This window comes from Centroberyx gerrardi, chromosome 10 (genome assembly GCF_048128805.1).
Source record: "Centroberyx gerrardi isolate f3 chromosome 10, fCenGer3.hap1.cur.20231027, whole genome shotgun sequence".
In the NCBI taxonomy this organism is placed as follows: domain Eukaryota; kingdom Metazoa; phylum Chordata; class Actinopteri; order Beryciformes; family Berycidae; genus Centroberyx; species Centroberyx gerrardi.
Window position 1 is genome coordinate 5,596,902 of NC_136006.1, and position 18,784 is coordinate 5,615,685.

At 39.5% G+C, this 18,784-nt stretch overlaps 1 protein-coding gene and 1 long non-coding RNA gene across 2 annotated transcripts; one reads left to right on the top strand and one right to left on the bottom strand.

Annotated features, from left to right (window-relative positions):
• Positions 1 to 7,642: 7,642 nt before the first annotated feature.
• Positions 7,643 to 10,415, bottom strand: LOC144539899 (heat shock 70 kDa protein 12A-like). The gene is made up of 4 exons (XM_078286190.1): positions 10,134 to 10,415; positions 9,260 to 9,481; positions 8,990 to 9,161; positions 7,643 to 8,718 (listed from the first exon to the last, which is right to left on the bottom strand). Exons 1-4 carry the CDS (start codon positions 10,413 to 10,415, stop codon positions 7,643 to 7,645), a joined length of 1,752 nt encoding a protein of 583 aa, XP_078142316.1.
• A 247-nt stretch (positions 10,416 to 10,662) lies between these two features.
• Positions 10,663 to 17,561, top strand: LOC139920353 (uncharacterized). The gene is made up of 7 exons (XR_013505157.1): positions 10,663 to 10,701; positions 10,893 to 11,074; positions 11,217 to 11,246; positions 11,817 to 11,894; positions 12,047 to 12,094; positions 17,165 to 17,212; positions 17,332 to 17,561. It is a non-coding gene; the product is annotated as an uncharacterized LOC139920353 (long non-coding RNA).
• The last annotated feature ends 1,223 nt before the right edge of the window (positions 17,562 to 18,784 follow it).

The following is an 18,784-nucleotide window of genomic DNA, read 5'->3' on the forward strand; positions in this document are numbered from 1 at the left end:
TTCCCTCGTGAGAAGACCCGGGCACAGGAGCCACTGCAAGGTGCTGAAACCCAGGTGGAGGATAGGGCAGCTCAGATAATGCTGGATGCACGGGAGGGTGTGCAGCGTGTAGATGAGGGATGGAGGGATGACGGCAGGGTGAGCAGGCAGGGGCGTTGGCAGGTGGAGCACTCATCGCCGGTAGGGGGCAGAAGCTCCTTGGAGATGATGCACCGCTACGTGGTCCCTCCATCTCCGGAGGAGTGAGGTGACCAGCTTGGCTACCTGAAGTTCTTTCTCCTTCTTCTTCAGTCGCCTCTGCCTGTCAAGACGTTTGGCGATAGCTTCCCATGCTCCTTGTGCCTCCTGCTGTAGGCGTTGTGCTTCCCGGGCCTGGATGTCGAGGCGCTGACACTCCAGATCAGCGCTGCAGTCTTCTAGGACCTGGCGCTGTAACTCCTCGAGCTCCAGGCGGTGGATGCTCTCCTGACGGATAGCTTCCTGGACCAGTGACAGAGCATGTCGGGGGTGTGCACCCGCAGATGAACGAAGGGAGCCAACTCCAGACCTGGAGGCGGACCTGGGAATCGACTGGCGTGAGGACCCACTTCCCTCAGATGGAGCCTTTACCTCGCTAGCCTGGCGTCCGGATGACAGCGACTGATGTGGGTGCTCGCTCCTCACAGATGTGGCCCTCGTCTCACTAGCCCGTCGTCCTGGTGTGTGGGATATAGTCTTTGGAGGTTCATCTTGTGCTTGAGGTTCATAGCCCACCTCGAAGTCGCTTAGGTGGTGTGGAAGGTGTCGCTCTCTGCGGGAACGAACGGATGTCTCTGTGACGTCCTGGTCTGTTGGATCCATAGCGTCTTGGAGGAGCTCTATCCGGCTCGAAGGACCAATGAAAGAGAGGTCTGTGGGGGGCCTCTACAGATGCGTGGAATAGAGCTAGTGAACACTATGGGGGCGTGACTCCGGTCAGAGAATCGCAGATGAGGAGCTTCAGTTTAGGGTCTTTATTCAAGGGAAGAATGTGGTTCTACAAGGAAACACGATACAACAGATATATTGATAAACAGTAATAACACACATTAAACATAACACTCAGCTAGGCTAACTAGCGAACATAGCTGACAGAATCTGACTAGCAGAGAAACAACAACAGAAACAGATAGACATAAACATAGTCTCCAGGGTAAATTACAGTAGTGAACAAGGCACAAACGTAAGCATAAATACTCTACTTACATCTGTCATTTACACACAACTTCCCCGAAACGGAGGAAAGTAAAATGCAGCTCCCTAGCAAACAGACCAGGATGGACTGATCAGAGCTGGAAAACTCTGTTCCTATTAAAGGGCCAGTGACCTAATACCGACTGGTCGATTACATGTACAATACTAGCAATACTAGCTGGAGCATGTTATAGTATCCAAACACTGGGTGGATGTTGCCAATAACATTAACGATTGCATCAACAAAGATCCTATATCTTGCCACAGAATAATAAATAATGTGGGCTATGAACAACTAAACACAAGGAGCCAAAGAAACTAAACCCTCTTAACAAGGGCTTTCCTACAGAAATACCTCCTTTAATCAAAGGATTCAACAAAAATATGGATTCCATTGGTGAACTATGTGGAATGTTGGGGAAGGATGTAGTGTTTTGTTTGACAAAGTTGCGTAACTGTAAGTACCTGAAGAAATGTGTATGTGGCAGATCAAATTTAGTTTGTAACTGTTGAAATGATGAAAATATACCATCAATAAAAAGATCTTTGAATGAATGGATGCCTTTTCTGTGCCACACGTGAAACATTGCATCAGAGAGAGATGGAGTAAATAAGTGATTTGCGACCAAAAGGAGCCAGAAGAGAGCCAGAATGCCACCCAAAATGTTTTCTTATTAACGACCAAATTTTAAGTGAGTGTGAAACTAATGGATTGTTTGCAGAATACGAGCATGTGGTGGGCAATGATGAAAAGAGCGAAGCTGATAAAGAAGATGGGGAGCAACACTTTCTTTCAATGCAGAGCCAGGCAGGCATCTGATCTTGGAGCCAAAAGGAGAGTGCGCGTAGATTGCATGCCCAATAGTAGAGTTTGAAATAAGGTAGTCCCATTCCGCCCTCTGACTTGGGTCTCTGTAAAAAATCTTTCCTTATTCGGGGGGGCTTCTTATTCCAGATAAAATTAGAGATTATTTTATCTAGGTTCTTAAAGAAAGTGTTATTGATAAAAATTGGGATACATTGAAATAAGAATAAAAACTTAGGAAGGGTGTTCATTTTAATTATATTAATTTGGCCAGTGAGTGAAATGGGGAAATTTGACCACCTTACAAAATCTTGTTCGGTACATTTAAAAAGTTCTAAAAAGTTCTGTTTGAACAAATCAGAGAATGTTTTGGTGATAGTGACCCCCAAGTACCGAAACTGACTTAAAACTTTAAACGGGAGAGAGCTAAATGTTTGTTTTTGGGCTCGAGTACTGATGGGAAATAAAACACCTTTGGAGATGTTGATTTTATACCCTGATACCTTGCCAAAACTCTGTAAAATGGACATAATATTGGGAATGGACGTTGAACGGTTGGAAATGTACAGTAATAAATCATCGGCGTATAATGAAACTTTGTGCTCCCTCCCTTCCCTAACGATTCCGGTGTAAGTATCTGAGGCACGCAAAGAAATCGCAAGCAGCTCAATAACTAGTGCAAAAAGAAGCGGAGAGAGAGGCCACCTTGTCTGGTGGAGCGACTTAAAGGGAAATAATCAGACCTGAACCCATTTGTGTGAACAGAAGCTAAGGGCGAGACATAGAGTAATTTAATCCAAGAAATGAAAGTTGGGCTGAATCCAAATTTCGACAGGGTCGAGAAGAGAAAGTCACACTCGACCCTGTCGAAAGCCTTCTCGGCATCAAGAGATATAAGTACTTCGGAATTGTGGGGATTTGTGTGGGAATTTGTGCAGGGAGAATAAATAATATTGAATAATCGCAGAAGATTGAAAAATAAATGTCTATTTTTAATAAAACCTGTTTGATCCCAAGATATCACTGTTGGGAGTACTCTCTCAAGACGTGTGGCTAAGATCTTGGCTAGCAATTTAGCATCTACATCGAGACTCAAGGGTCTATATGAGCTTGGGTTGAGCGGATCTTTGTCCTTTTGAAGGAGCAGAGAAATACATGCCTGGTGGAATGTTGGTGGGAGGTGACCAGTATTGAGGGATTCATTAAATACCTCCAGTAACAAAGGGGATATATGTTCTATGAATGTTTTGTAAAATTCTGGCGTATACCCATCTGGGCCCGGGGCTTTCGAGCATTGCATGTTGCGTATGGCTTGATGTATTTCCTCCACGGTAATAGCTTCCTCAAGCTGGACCTTATCTTCCTGATTTATGGAAGGTATATTTAATTTGTTGAAAAAACTATCAATCAGTTTGGGATCTCCAGCTGATTCTGTAGAATACAAATTGGAATAAAAATGCTTAAATTCGTCATTCATTTCTTGTTGATTTATTATTACTTGTCCAGAACTAGTTCGGATCTCTGTGATTAATCTAGAGGCGGCTGATTCCCTAATCTGGTGTGCAAGGATTTTGCCTGCTTTTTCACCATGTTCATAGAATCTACGACGGGCTTGTGTCATCAAATTAGTCGTCTCTCAAGTAGTAAGGAGATTAAATTCAGTTTGAAGGGAGAGCCTTTCCTTGTACAATTCGAGTGAAGGAGAAATTGCATATTGCCGATCGAAGATGAGAAGTTGATCTGTCAGAGTTTTACAGTGCTCACTTCGGCTATGTAGCTATTTTGTCTGTTAATAGAACGTTAGCCTAAATATTACATAAAAAACTACACATGTTGCTTAGTGTCGGACCAAACACTTTGAGAGGGAAAATCAAAGGAGTGCAAGTTTGATTTTTGGTGTTTTTTGCTCATGGAGCTCCCCAGGGGTCACATGGTAGAAAAAAATTCTTCATGTAGAAAAACCCATGTGCAAGTATTAAACAATCTGTACTGTCGAATTAGTAGTCAGTGTCCTACCGTGTTCTAGTAGTGCCTATTGGCTTTGCCAAAGGATACAATGGCTGTCAAAGCTAATCACTGTGGTTAAAGTTTCAGTATTAATTGATTTTTAACTCTAATTACCAGAATACCAGAATTTCTATTTAAATCAGACCAAAATTACCAAGATTTCACTAACCTACTAAATTTTGGTTTGTGAAGGTAGGTGCAGAATCCAATGCAGGTATAGAAATCAAATGTATTTATAAAGTAAGTGCATAATGGTTAGCAATACGTAAACCTAATAATTTTGAGCCATAATGAAAATGATAATTCCAGAAACATTACCATGGTAACAACATAACTTGTCATGTACAGTTGGATGTAGTTACTTGTCTGCCAGGGAGCCTTACATTTTCAATATAGGAACTGGTTTACTTACTAGCAGTTTGGTTTACTGTGGAATGACCATGTACCAATGGACACAAGATTTGGATGAGACTGAGATTTCAGTGATGTCAACGGACCGTATCACTGTAATGGCAATAATGGCAGTGAAGGACACTCTTGTGTAATATTTCTTAATTATGAACTGCTAGGCCTATACATGCATGGTGAGCTATAGCAGGCCGCCCCACCAGGCATATTGTGAGCCGAAATGGATTATTCTTATCTCACATTACTGTATGTGGTACAGTAGGACTTAAACTATTAACAGCTACTGTAAGTTAAACTTGGTTTATGCTTAGTTCTGAGAGGGTTTCAGGCGTGTTCTGAAGTTCGGAGGAGGGGGCTGGGAATAGGCCCTTTTCGCGTTGTCATGGTAACAGCTAAACCGGTGCATTACAACTTCCTGTGGCAAGTTGCTTTTTGCGACTTATTGACAAACCAATCCAACAAAAACAACAAAATTGTAATGGTTACTAGCACTAGATACATAATGTAACCAATTTAAAATTTTGGGAAGGTTGTGGAGAGATTTAGTGAAGGCCATAGCTGGCAACAGGAAGTTGTAATGCATCGGTTTCTCAATGCAGAAGCATTGAGAAACAGAATGTGACAAGGGCAAATTTCTGCCTGTAGCTTCTCCTCAACTTCCGGTAAGCTGCTGTGACCAGGTGAAGCTTTCAACTCCTGGAGGGAGACAGCAGAGGCTATGGGCTGCAGTTTATCCAGAGTTTCCCCGAGAATTTTATTTTACAGCGGCAGCACGGTCTGGGGGAGAAACACTATAGGAGTTACTATAGAAATGACTGAATGATTATAGAAACACTATAGGTATGTCTGTGTACTTCTCTCAATCTGTCCACGACCACACGCTGCTATTAGTGACTTTAACCATGGTTCTCTCTGCAAAAATAGGTTACATTCGATAAAAAAATCTGAAATCTAAACACATGTATACAATTTACAGGCCGATATGTATATGTGGTGTTTCCAAGATGAGTGGTGTTAGCCAGAGTACCATTTAATACCAGTGATACCCCCCCACTGCAGTCAGCCTGCAGCCCTCCATTGTCTCAATTGAATTGTTTGGTAACTGTGAAAGTTATTTTAAATAATCATAACTGTTTTAAGAGAACTAGGATATTAACTTGTGTATTGCTACTTTTAGTTGTGGTTGATATAGACTGAAAATAAATTCTATGTTTTATTGTGAAACTCACGTCTCTGTCCTCAATTCTGCAGTTAATCTGTATGTGGAAACCCTCTTTTGTTGGTTACAAGTGAGTTCAACCAGCTAGTTCTTTGGGTGAAAGTCCCAAGGTCGTGTAGTCAACCTATTTGGCCTATAGCTAAGATCTAGTTGAGCCGTCCCCATGGCCCGGTCACATATATAACTTTATGTTCAAATTAAATTGTGAATTTTTTTCATTCACAAGAATTTAAAAGATGCAGATGCAGTTTTCATTCTATATTTTCATTGTTACATCCATAAAAAGTCACCAGAAGATGCTCTTTGGTTTGGGGTTTTTTCTTTCAATGAAAAGAGAGTTCGAAGGCAGTCTTAAAGCATAAAATGAGAAATCCTTTATTGAATGACTAGTTCAAAACAACATATTAAAATTAACAAAAGTTAATAATAAAAAATGATCAAAGTATTTTGGCTATACTGTGGCCTTCATCAGGGAGTAGCACACCAAACTGTATGATGGACATGAAGAACAAAAACACTTCACATATTCAACACTTATATATAGATGCTTATGTTAATGCTGCACTACTGTGCTCATAATTATTAGTTAGGTTAATCTTATTGCTATAACTGGAAGTTAAAGAACTGCTATACAACACAGATAAAAATAAAAACACAGATAAAGATGCATCAGGGCATGATTTTGACAGTATAGTATATAATTTTGTCATTTGTTGAGACAATATTTTGCCCTCTGTTTTGTTGTGAAGCAAAAGATTACAATGACCCCCTTTGCACCTGGTATTAACATGCGTCCTGTTGAATTTTAATCGGATAGAGCAAAAACCAAATGCTTTGGTAGTCAACACATTAAAGGATAAGGCTGGTGTTTTCTAATGCATTTCTTACCGTCAACAAATCCTGTGAAAATAACAAAATCAGCAATGAATTTGTTTTGCTAACAAGTCTCGTCCATGTAGCTGATGCCCAATAAAGCCATGTCCCAGCAGCCATAGAGCTCCATTGTATTAAAAAAAACTATTAAAAACACGTCAAAGAGCCATGCTGTTGCTCTGGCAGCATATTTACTTTATAACTTAATAAGCCAGCCGTAAAAACGTCTTCCATCTCAGGAAAGTAGTTCCGTGGCACCGAAAATAGTCCCCGGCGTAATAAAGAATTTGTTCCCATTTGATTTGGTAAAAATTACAATAGCCTGACCTTTCATGGTAACAGTTAGCGATTTTTAAAATTGAAACTATGTCTTTGTGAGCTGTATTTCAAGGTTTTTAGCTTACAATTAGCCAATGACTTCCGGGTTGAAGGCTAAAAAGGGAACGTGGGAAGTCGGAAAGTGATGGGAGTAGGGCAAACGCATTGTTGATTTTGTTATTTTCATAGGATTTGTTGACAGTAAGAAATGCATTAAAAAACACCAGTGTTATCCTTTAACACTGTTCCCCATGGTCTGAAAACGTGGGTAGATTTGTCAATAGTTGCTTTTAAGAAATTATATCTCCAGGGAGGTCTGAGTCGTCGTTAAATCTCATGATAAGGTTACCAAGTTGGCAACAGTGACATCAAGTGATGTACACAGCAATCTACATTTTGGCATGAGACAGAGAAATCCAATTTTTATGTGTACGAGACACATTGTAGTGTCAAGTGTAATCCAGCTCTAATTAGAAACAATTCAGATATGAGACACATGTTAATGCCAAGTGTAAAGGGGGCCAATGTGTGCAAAATATGTAGTGTTGTTCTGTAACATCAAAGTGTAAAACACTTTGATGTTTGTGAATGTTTCACTGTAGCATGTGTCAGCCGTTTTGAGAAAAAATAAAAAACCTATTGACAGACATGAAAAACAAACAACCTTTTAAAATATAAAATTATAATATGAAAGAAAGTGGAAATCATACATCTTCCACTTTAGCCAATGCCAAACCATCCAACATTTTTGTAAGATTAGGCTTTTGCCTGTCATCTGCATCTGCCTCCTATAGAATAACCTAGGCATAACTTAAGCCCCCAAGCTCTGATAGAGGAAACAGCTGCATTTTGGAGTGCATGAAGTCAATCTTGATAGATCCTGTTGAGTTGGAATCTATGTCAGTGGCTGTGGCTTGTATTTCTGTGGAGCCAAACTTGATTTCTAATTTGATCTCGCGATCCATGCCACGTTTAGTGTCAGGCATGCTAACTGAAAATGAACCAACTGGGTCAATTCCCCATTCATCCACATACTTAGGATCTTTTCTCTCTGTGCGATAGAAACTAAACCTTACCGCTGTCTGATCTGCTTCTACTGGAGTGAAGATGTGCTCTTTGGTTTCATTCCAACCCACATTTTGATCAATTTCCACCAGTTTCATGAAAACACCACGACACCAGTCACCCTCTTCGTTTGAGTACTTGTTTTCTGCCTTATGCCTGGACTCATCAAACCTCTCAGCCACATTGATCCCATAAGTAAAGGCACTTTTTCGTGATGCCACAACCTCTGGATGTCTTCCAAACATGACAGCTCCCTTCATGATTGCTTCTTGGGCATTTAAAGGGCACAACACTTTACACTGACTGCCAAACTGCTTGTTAATGTGTTTGCGCAGAATCACACTTGAGGCATAGCCCCCCACTAATACAATGTATTCAATTCTTAAATCTTTCTTCAAGATTTCTCTGAGATTCTTAGTGATCCCACTAAGACTCTCATCAAAGAAAGACTTCATTTTCTCTTTTGAGATTATGATTGCCCCGTCATCCCAGGATGCACCTTGCACTGTCTGGAAGAACATTTCTATGTTTTGCCTTTTCTGAGCTAATGCTGCTAAGTTAAACGGGCAGGAAATCTCCACATCCTCTTCCACACATTTAAGAACCGAGAAGCTGTACATCATCTTCTGAAACTCGCTGGGATAACTTCTTTCATACTCATCCCAGAGGTCATCAGAGAATATTTCTTTGAGGAAACTTCTGAACTTTTTGTCAACATTTTGCCCTCCCAGGTCATTACCAGAGGCCTTGTACAGCTCCTTCAGGGCTCCTCCACCCAGCACTTCATGTACAGTTATGTCAATAGTTCCACCTATAAGACAAAAAGGCTGCAATTAAAACGGCTGAGCAACTACAGCATTTGAGCTAATGATAAGTTCTTACAAATCTGGACACTATTGCCTGAGGCAACAAATAAACGTTATGCTTAACAATAAATATTTTGCAGTCAAGTCAAATTTGAAATGGAAAATGGCAAATGTGCATGGTTGTGTATGCTGTTTCCTGTGGAAATGCCACCCGATTTTAAAGCTTATGTCTGGATAAGAAAATGTTTTCGTATATTTACTAACAGCACCACATACCTCCACAATCGACAACAATGTATTGTGTTCCAGGAGCTTGCTCTAGTGTGTTTTGGTCAACGGTCTCTGCTATGAAACCATCAGATGGGAGCTTCTTACACCAGACTGAGGCTGCCTCGGGTTCCAGAGCTATTACCAACCTGTCTGCTTTGTGTTCAGTCACAATACCAGCCTAGAAATAAAATAAGTCACACATTCTTGTTAATATGAAAAAGAAAATACGTATTGTATATTTTGCCAATCATTTCAGAATTTAACAAATGCACTTACCTCAGTTGCAGCTTCTCTCATGAACTGCTTTGCAGAAGGATCCCAGATAGCAGGCACAGTCAGCACCCAGGTGAAATCAGAGGCGGTGAACTTCGTCCCTGTGTTGCCACTGATGGTTTTCAGTGCATGTTCCTTCAGGTAGCGCAGGGTTTCTGTGATTACCTTCAAGGCACTCATCGACTTGCCATTTGTGGCTGCAATCATTACATCCCTGTTGAGTTGCTGGTGATGATTGACAAGATGTTAGTTCAAATATTCTTAGAACCCTTTTTTATTATTATTAAGATCATCATACAAAACATAGCCATTTGAGTCAGACTGAATCAGGAGTTAACATGGAAGATGCTTCTCTGTTCTCATGTTGTTGCGTGCATTTCCCCTCTACCACTGTGCCATGGTTTGCCACCAAATTACTGTGTGGTGATGGAAAGGAGTCAAACTTGGAAGGTCTGAAGACAAAATAGTCTATAACCCATCTTTAGCACTGAATTACACTGCAATATATGGCACTAGTACACTAAGTGAGACACTGAGATTCAATCAATGTTATAAACATGATGTGAGGGTAGAACAACCGAAGTGAAAGAGCTACTTTCCAGCTTCAACCAACACTCAACTCTGATTCAATTCTCTTCTTCCTTTTGACTCGGCACTAAAGGTAAGACTTATCTTTTTTCTCTCCTGAAACTGTACAATACAGCTTTACAATAACATCTTGGAATGAAAATCATTTGTAGGTAGCTCTTATGTGTGGGTAACAACAAGACATATTTTGTAATCTAATCTACATTATAGGAAAACTGATATCCTGCCTTTATTCATGAGGCATTCAAAACTACTGTACATTTAGATTTACAGACCACTCTTTACTCACTTTTCCATAGAGTGACATCTTGAAGTTTTCAAAGAGGTAGTTTTTCTTTGCTTCTTCGCTACGCATTTTAGTGTATGCCATTTTGGCATCATAACCAAACTTGAGGAATTCTTCATCTTCATTAAAAAGAATGCAGGTAGGAGTCTTCGCGGTTTCAAGTCCATGCTCTTTTCCCCAGGATGGCACAGTGGGTTGGATTTGTGCCTGTCTGGATGACACACTGAAGGCATATCCACTGTATGCAGTACCAAAGTCTATCGCTATGATAAACGAATCACCCATTTTAGAAACAGATCCAGCTAGTCTAGGTCAACAATGAAATAAAAAAATCAAAATGGCAATGAGCAGCAGCAGCAGCAGCAGCAGTGCTTCAAACAACGTGAAGAACCCTGTTTCACTTTGTGTATTTATAGCCTGCAAGCTTATCTTTTCTTTTGCTGAGGCCCAACCCCCTTGGAGTTTGTTGGAACCTAAATTAGTACCGCTGAGTTGTAGCTTCAGTACACATCTGCCTTAGACAAGATAAGAGACAAGACAAACAGCAAAATGAGTACAAAAGAAAGCCTAAGTGAGTAGTAAATGAAGTCAAGGAAACAAGTTCCGACAACTTTCCCATTGAAAAGTCTATACTGTAGAATACAGCAGCTGTTGAGTGGAGTGACATATTGTTTGTAGATGTAATTCCATTTATTCCTTTACAACAGTATAAGATAGAGATACATGCTGCTTGACAACATTTTTGTTATGCTTCTTTTGCAGCCGTTCTCCTCCAAGATATGACGAACACCCAAGACAACAGACTGAGAGGATGCAGCATTCTTTGCGAATTTAAAATGCAGGAACCCTGATAATGTGATGCCATCATCGGCTCTTTCTCCTAACCCCAAACTCTTTGGATGCAGTGGGCAAGTTCTTGATGCAGGATATCTATCAGAGCAGAGGTAGAAGTTGTTATTTGCTACAATTTGCTGCATTTCTCAGTGACTTCACATCCTATACATCTAAAATCCATGAATTATGTTGATCAGATAACAAGTGAAAAATTAAAAATGACTAAACCGTTGATTTCTTCCACATATTCAGGGTCATTAACTATCAGACAGATCCTGGAAGGTATGCTATGCAACTGATCGTATTGACTTACACTCACGGCATATAGCTGATATAAAATTGCACAAGAAGTTTCTACAATTTAAGCCTTTAAATACAGTTGTCAAATGGCATGTAGCTTGTTGTCATGTAGGTGAAAGATGCAGCGTTGTTTGGTTGGCTTGGGCTAATATTAATTGTCACACAAACTAGGACATGTTCTTGCTATATTTGTATAATTTGTTGAATGGATCTATGCTGCTGACTTTTGAATAGAAGAGTGTTATACAAAATAGATGGAAATTGGTGGGGAAGATGAACTTTTTTGTCAGAACTTTACAGTAAACAGCTACCATATATGTTGTGTGTTTCTTTCATGGACACTGATGGAGCCTAGTTGATGACAAAATCTTTTGTCAGTGGAACTCCACTGGGAAATCCTGAAACTTTGCCTCTGAATTTGTCCCAGTATGTTTCATTACTGGATAATCAATCAACCACAAACAGTAAAGCCTGGCACAAAAAAAAAAAAAAAGAAAATCATACACAAACAGACATCTTATATTGAATATTGTTTTCATTTCCTTTACACAGCCAAAGCTCTATGAGAGATGCTTGTGTCGAATCAAGTTGCCATCAGTGTCAACAAAATGCACTACAATATGAAAACAGGTGGGTTTCTGATAATATTGTATTCATTTTATGGAACTGACAGATAATCCAAAAAACATCACATGAACATGTATACATTCATGGCATTAAAGTTATGAATTACAGTGAACCTGGTTTAACCAAAATAACCATTTAAGATTATTTTAACACAGTATGGCTGAAATGGAAGAACATTACAAACAGAAACTTATGGAGGCGAGGTAAATATTTTTCTGAACATTCTTTTAATGGCAATTTTAAATATTGCACATGATATACGTTTGACACACAAACGTCTTGTCACAATTTGTGTATATACTGTATATTTTTATATAGTATTGGTATGTGGTATTGTTTGATTGCACTGAGCAATCCATCTTTCATTCATTCCTGTATGGCATTTATAGTGGCTAATATAGCAGTGTTCGTCACTAGGGGGAGACGTTGGCATATTATCAGCGTCGGTCGCGTTCTCAGGCAGAGGAAGAACACCTGAGATACAACAACAACGTCTCCTTTCTCATCTCACTACTTATCCTGTTTCTACCAAGCCCCCAGGAAGAGCTCTGGGCTGTGCGGCGATTTTGGCGTAGTGGCCAAGCTCGGTATTGCAAGTCACGTGACGCCATGGGGCCCAAAAAGACTTTTTCCCATAGACATACATGGGGAAAGAAACAGCTGTAAAACTCCGGGAAAATTTTTCTGGGTATCACTCAAAGTCAAAAACGACTGTTTGAATTATCAAGTTTTAAATCATTGGGTCCATTTTTCTTTGGAAGCCACCAAGAGCCGTATAAAGCTGTATTTTCTGAAGCTCCGTGAACGCGCCTCTAGGCCACGGGAACGCTCCGTGCGCATTCACCGCTTCTACTTCCACTGTTGACAAGCTATACAGCTAGCTGATTGTTAGCGGAGGCGTTTAGCTGTATGTGATCAACCTAGATCACATTAAACTCAACCTACACGTCCGCCGACACTTAGGTTTAACAGGCAAGACTTAAGAACAATAACGGATGGTTTCTATTTTGTTTTTGTTTCTCTCTTGATTAAATAGGTCGCTTGCAAGCTAGCTAGCTAACGTTATAACATTGCTGTAGTTAACCAGCTACATGTAGCATAAGCAGTTCTATGCACCTACTTACTATTATATATTTATTTACATCTCGAAATTCTCAGTTTACAGACTATGCCTATGTACTTTTCTTTATCCTATTAAAGTTATGAATATATTTGGGCTTTGATGGTTGTTCTAATTTCTTTTACTGTCTGTAAATTTATAGTTAGAAAACCTTGGTGTGACACCAAACGAACCTAGAATATTCCCAATGATAATAATTTAAGATTTTTTTTTTCACTAGCAAACCTTGCATCTAAGTTGCAGAATGCAAACCTATCTTCATACACTGTTTATATAGGACTGTGTTTGATCAGAGTACTAATATTTCTCGTGACTAAATGTTGTGAGGTGACCCACCTTTGATCCAGTGTAGTTCAGTCCCATGGATTAAATCAATACATGCAGCAGAATAATAATGGCTACAAGTAATACTATCTCTACACTGAGGCAACAGCATGTTGGTTAACTTGGACTATGTGGTCTAGATGTGTGGCTTTAGTCAATATTGTCAGAAATTACTCACAAGGAAGAGACATTCAAAAAATGTATGTGTATATTCTGTAAGACTTGTATAAATAAAAACACTATTAGTAACATAATATTGATATTTGTGACTAGAAAAACATAATGCTGGTAAAATGTAATAACCAAGGTAAGATGGAGAAAAGTAATTTGAGGGCAATGGACTACAGAGTGATGACAAATAAGACTTATTTAAGAGATGATCCAAGACAAACTGTTATATGTAAAGTAAACATTTATTTCAAAATACGTTCCATTCTACATGTTCCATTTTATATGGGTGAAACTTTCTCAGGAGTATCAAGCATTACAAGACAAAAAAAACAAAACAAAACACAATCATCTTTGAACTGGAACACTAGTTTATAACAGGTGGATATTTAGAGAGCCCTGGTCCACAGAGAGCAGCTGTAATATGTCAGTACAAGGTAAGATTCAGTAAAAGCAAAGGGTTAAGAAATCTAGTAAAGAAAGAAACTAGTGAAAAGGCCAGAACACATCATAAATAAGTTAATTTCTTTGGGAGCATTTTCCAGAGAAGTGTCAGTGGTTCTTGAAGAGCAGGAGTTTCTGTAACAGAAGAAATTGCAGTTAGTATCTGCGGCTCAGTGTCTTACAGAAAACAGTTAGCATACATCATGATGATGATTACAGCACAGGGTGAAACGTACTTAATTTGTGAAGCACTGGCTCCAGTAGAGGTGAAAAAGTCGCTACCAAGTCATTACTATCTGTGACCGATGTGAACCATCTCTCGTCGAAAATGCTCTAAATTAAGTTCAAAATGAATCTCCTCACCTGGTTAAGCAAGTAAACCCTTGACATGGACCTGGCTAGCGATGTGTGGCATGAACTTGACTCCCTGTGAGAAACACAAGACAACGTTCAACACAACAAGTGGAGCAACACGAGTGGAGCGTAAATCACAAATGCAAAGTTTAGTCTATGATCTAACGTTAGCGAACATTTCTATCTTTACGTTAACTTGTTTGATGTTAACCCATGGATGTGTTAGCTGACTCTAGCCTCTAGATTCTTAGCCGTCTCGTTATGCTAACCGTTATTACCAACGTTAGCTTAGCTCAACTTTATCCAGACTGAATCACTTCACATCGGATGTAAGATTTATACAAATAAAGCAAATGTTCTGTGATTGAATAAATGATAGAGTCATACCTGGACGGTGGTTTCCCCGAAGAGCCGAGTCTGCAGCAGCAACTGTCAATCAGAACCTAGAACCTAGAAAGCTGCACATGAACGCGCTGTCGTCACGGTCGCAACGAGAACGCCACTAGACTCGTTCATGTGGGATAGGCGGGGCCAAGAAAAACACTACTGCGCAGGTGCTGTGGACACGGAAGTAGGATTCGTAAAAACTTTTTCGGCGTATGCGCTGGGTGAGCAACTTTCATTGGAATGAATGGGCCGCCATCTTTGAATGCCTCATCCATAGTTTAATACATCCATGGTTTCTACAGGTTTGTACATTTTGTGAACACAATGCCCCCTCATACACATTTAGATAAGACCCTTAGCTAAGCCTGGGTGTGTTCTGTTGTAACTGCGATCTCTGTAAATGTGTTTTTAAGATAGCTAAAAGTCCGCTAGCATTTATGCTAACTAGCTAACATCATTCGCTTATATTGTGGGGAAATTAACGGTCGTAGAACTTTGGTAACGGTCAAGAAAAATAGGGTAATTTGTGACCAAAGATCGCCCCTTAATGTTGTCTTTTTGCAGTAAGAGTATTCTTATTATTATTGTTTTATTGTAAATGGATGGCTACCTGACTGGTGTGATGCTAAATATAATCATTATGCTAGGTTAAGCTAGCCGGCTGGTTGCCTGGTTGCCATGGTTACAGGCACACACTAATGTCCACTCCGGTGCCTTATAGATGGACAGTGATGCAGCTTTTTGTTAGTTTCATTTTGTAAATTTATGTTACATGTTTTATTTGGTGAAACCCCCAGGCATCCTCATGATTTTGTATGGTTGTAAATATAAATTATTTGCAAATCTTCATAGCTATTAGGCTCATATTTGTAACTTACTGATATTGTTGTATGACAGAAAAGGTCATTAACTAGTGAAGCAGTCCAGGTACTAAGAATGTATGATTTTTACCTTTCATTGACTTGTAGTAACTAAACAGTGACTAATGCTACGGTAAATTATTATCATATTATTATCATCAAAAATGTATGTGTACATGTGATGTGTTTTTATTGACATGGCAGACATTTATTGTGTAATTCAATATATCACATTTTGAAAGAGAAGAAAGTATCTTTTAATAAAGAGAGGAAGAACACCTGAGATACAACGACAACGTCTCCTTTCTCAGCTCACTACTTATCCTGTTTCTACAGGTATTATCTGTTTATGGCCCTCCCTCCTGGGACCCGTTACATACGCAATGAATTCAAGTTAGTTTCACATAGTTTCCTTGGTAACACTATTTGTAAAGGGTTTACATAATGTATTTGTAACAGGCATGTCACATGTTAAGGCCCTGACACACCAAACCGACGTCAAAGAACCAGCGGCGACAAAGGCCGACTGTTGCGTCGCCTCGAAAAATAAGGAGAAACCGCACTAAATGGGTGAAATCATGGATACTCCTGCGACAGGCTCAAGGGGCTTTCCCAAACCTGTGTCGAGAGCTGGAGATAAATGAAACCTCCGATTTTAAAAATTTTGCTCGGCTCTTTCCTGTTCAGTTCCACATGTTGAAGGAATTTATCAGTCCAATCATCCAGAGGCAAAACACGAACTACCAATCAGAGTGATCTCTCTCACCGACGGGCTCCGCCGCCGATTCAACATGCTCAATCGGCCGAAAAGCCGCCAACAGGGGTCCGACTAGTGCCAACGGTGCGGGACACACCGCAAAAACTAGGGACACAGGCGCTTACCGACGGCCCGACATTGGCCGACGGCCGACCGTCGGCCTGGTGTGTCAGGGCCTTTAAGGATTACACATTTCGACTTCTGTCACATGTTTCTTTAATGTACTGGATTTGAGAAAAGGTCCTACAAAGCAATGCGTTATTGTATTTTTTAAACTTATTTATTTAACCTTTACAAACTCAGGTTTGGTTTGCTGAACACGGACGCTCTTCTCCACATTCACAATTTCAAACACTCACATAGTTTCAAAGGCATTAACAATACACATGTATATAGACACAAACACCAAAGTCATCAAAAATTGCAAGAAAAAAATAGTATTACACTGCAAGAGAACTAACTAACTTTTAAAACATTTTCAATTTTAAATAGATGTGGTTTCCATTGACTTTAAAATAGAGTGACTAGTTTCTGAAGCTTGAGCTCCCTCTACAGGTTGTTCCAAGTAGAGGTGCAGAGAATTCAAGAGATAAATTCATTATAAACCCTCAATAAATAAATAGCAATTAAAGGATAAAAGGACAGTTTGAGGCCAGACAACGTTCATAGAACAGTTTCGGCTACCATTAAGATGTGATCTATGGATTGGATACATAAAAAATATTGTTAGTAAATTGAAAAAATATAATCCTGTTACATGAATGTGTTACATGTTACAAACTTTAATTCAGTTGTTGATTTATGAACTTGTTGAATAAAAGCATGAGACATTTTCACACACTACATTTTATCCCTACAGATCCGCCCTGAAAGAATCTGAGGAAGAATTTAAATCATTCAAAGACAGGTACATGCAGCATATTGAAAAAAGAAATTGCAATTTGCTGTATATAGTGTTGCCTTGGGAAACTCAAGCATGTAAATAAAGTAGGAGAAATCTTATTGTGTTCATCTCTCCTTGCATAGAATGGCAAGTGAAATGTCTCTTTCAATAAAGACAGGAGACTCTGAGAACATGAACAACCCAGTTAGTAAAACTCGACTGAAAGAGATGTACGACCAGCTCAGAATCATACAGTGGCCTAAAATCAAAGGCCACCTGAAATCAAATGATGACAACAAAAAGTCGGCCAAAAGTTTGATTCAGGTACGGTGCAGTCTGGTGACTCTAATATACTGATGCTGTTTGGGAAACTATTTTGTTTCCCAAACGTTTGTTTATTTGGTTGTTTTGTTTGTTTTGAAATGTTTTTTTGCCTCCTTGTTTTCTTTTGTTTTGTATCTCACCTGCAAAAAATATTAATTTTATCTCTTCTTTCTGTTTTTATCCTCACATTTTATTACTGTGTCCTCATTAATGCATTTCTTTATCACTGTGAAATAAAACTAAACTATTGATATTCAAATTAAGTAATATTCAATGGAATGATTGTTTTTCACAATTACTCTTTACACATCTTACAATATAGACAGCAGGGTTAATGTGATAAATTACTCAGTGCATCCTATTGCCTTTTACTCCATGCTATGGGCAGAGTTCTAAGCAACAATTGGTTCAAGCTTATCCAGATGAAACTGATCTAGTGTGATCACTGTTTAGAACACTGTAATATAAAGTTGAGAAGAAAAATTTAATCAACACAAGTTGAATTCGCTGATGATTCATGAAAACATCACAGAGAGCCAGCAAAAAGAGGATAAAACAACACGTAGTGTATCTGAATGATGAATGATGGTATTATAGCCCCTTTCACACATGTAACCTGTAAAAATTGACAGATTATTTTTTCTGTTAAAGGTATCAGTTTCTGTTGTTCACACAAGACATGCCTTTATGCATTTTAACGTAAGCCTACCATTCACACAACACTGGCAATACCGTTAAATTCCTCTGTTGTCATTTCCCGGAAATTACGTTTAGCCGTTTGAAAACATGGCAGGTGAATTATCTGTTGGCTAATCTCTTCATCCGCCCGGACGCTGAGGAGCTCTCTTATTTCCACGTCTGTCCAATTCGACATTTTTGCCAATCCTTCGTCAAAATGCTACTGCCCGTTGTGGTTTGTATTTCCCTCCTACATGTGGTCACAGCCAGTGCGGATGAACTCGTCACCTTATGAACCTTATGATTGGCTCACACAGTTCAACAACAGTGTCCTACGTCAGAGCAGCCACATTCCTGCTTGTGCCATTAATGTTATGGAATTGTTCGCACATATGATTGATACAGAACTTTGCCAGAAATGTTACAACGTACAACTTGAGCAGTTAAATTGCTGGAACTGATTTGCCGGCATTTTGACACCGGCTCCTATTCACACATGACCTCTGTGCTGTTAAATGTACGGAACAGGGTGCATGTGTGAAAGGGGCTTGTGTGTAATTGAGGCGTTGAGCAAAGGTTCCTTAAGGAACTGGT

Coding starts and splice junctions, on each gene's coding strand:
- LOC144539899 (XM_078286190.1), bottom strand. CDS start 10,415: ATGGGTGATTCGTTTATCATAGCGATAGACTTTGGTACTGCATACAGT. Junction 9,162..9,259: donor TGAGAGAAGCTGCAACTGAG/GTAAGTGCATTT, acceptor TTTTATTTCTAG/GCTGGTATTGTGACTGAACA. Junction 8,719..8,989: donor CATTGTTGTCGATTGTGGAG/GTATGTGGTGCT, acceptor TTTGTCTTATAG/GTGGAACTATTGACATAACT.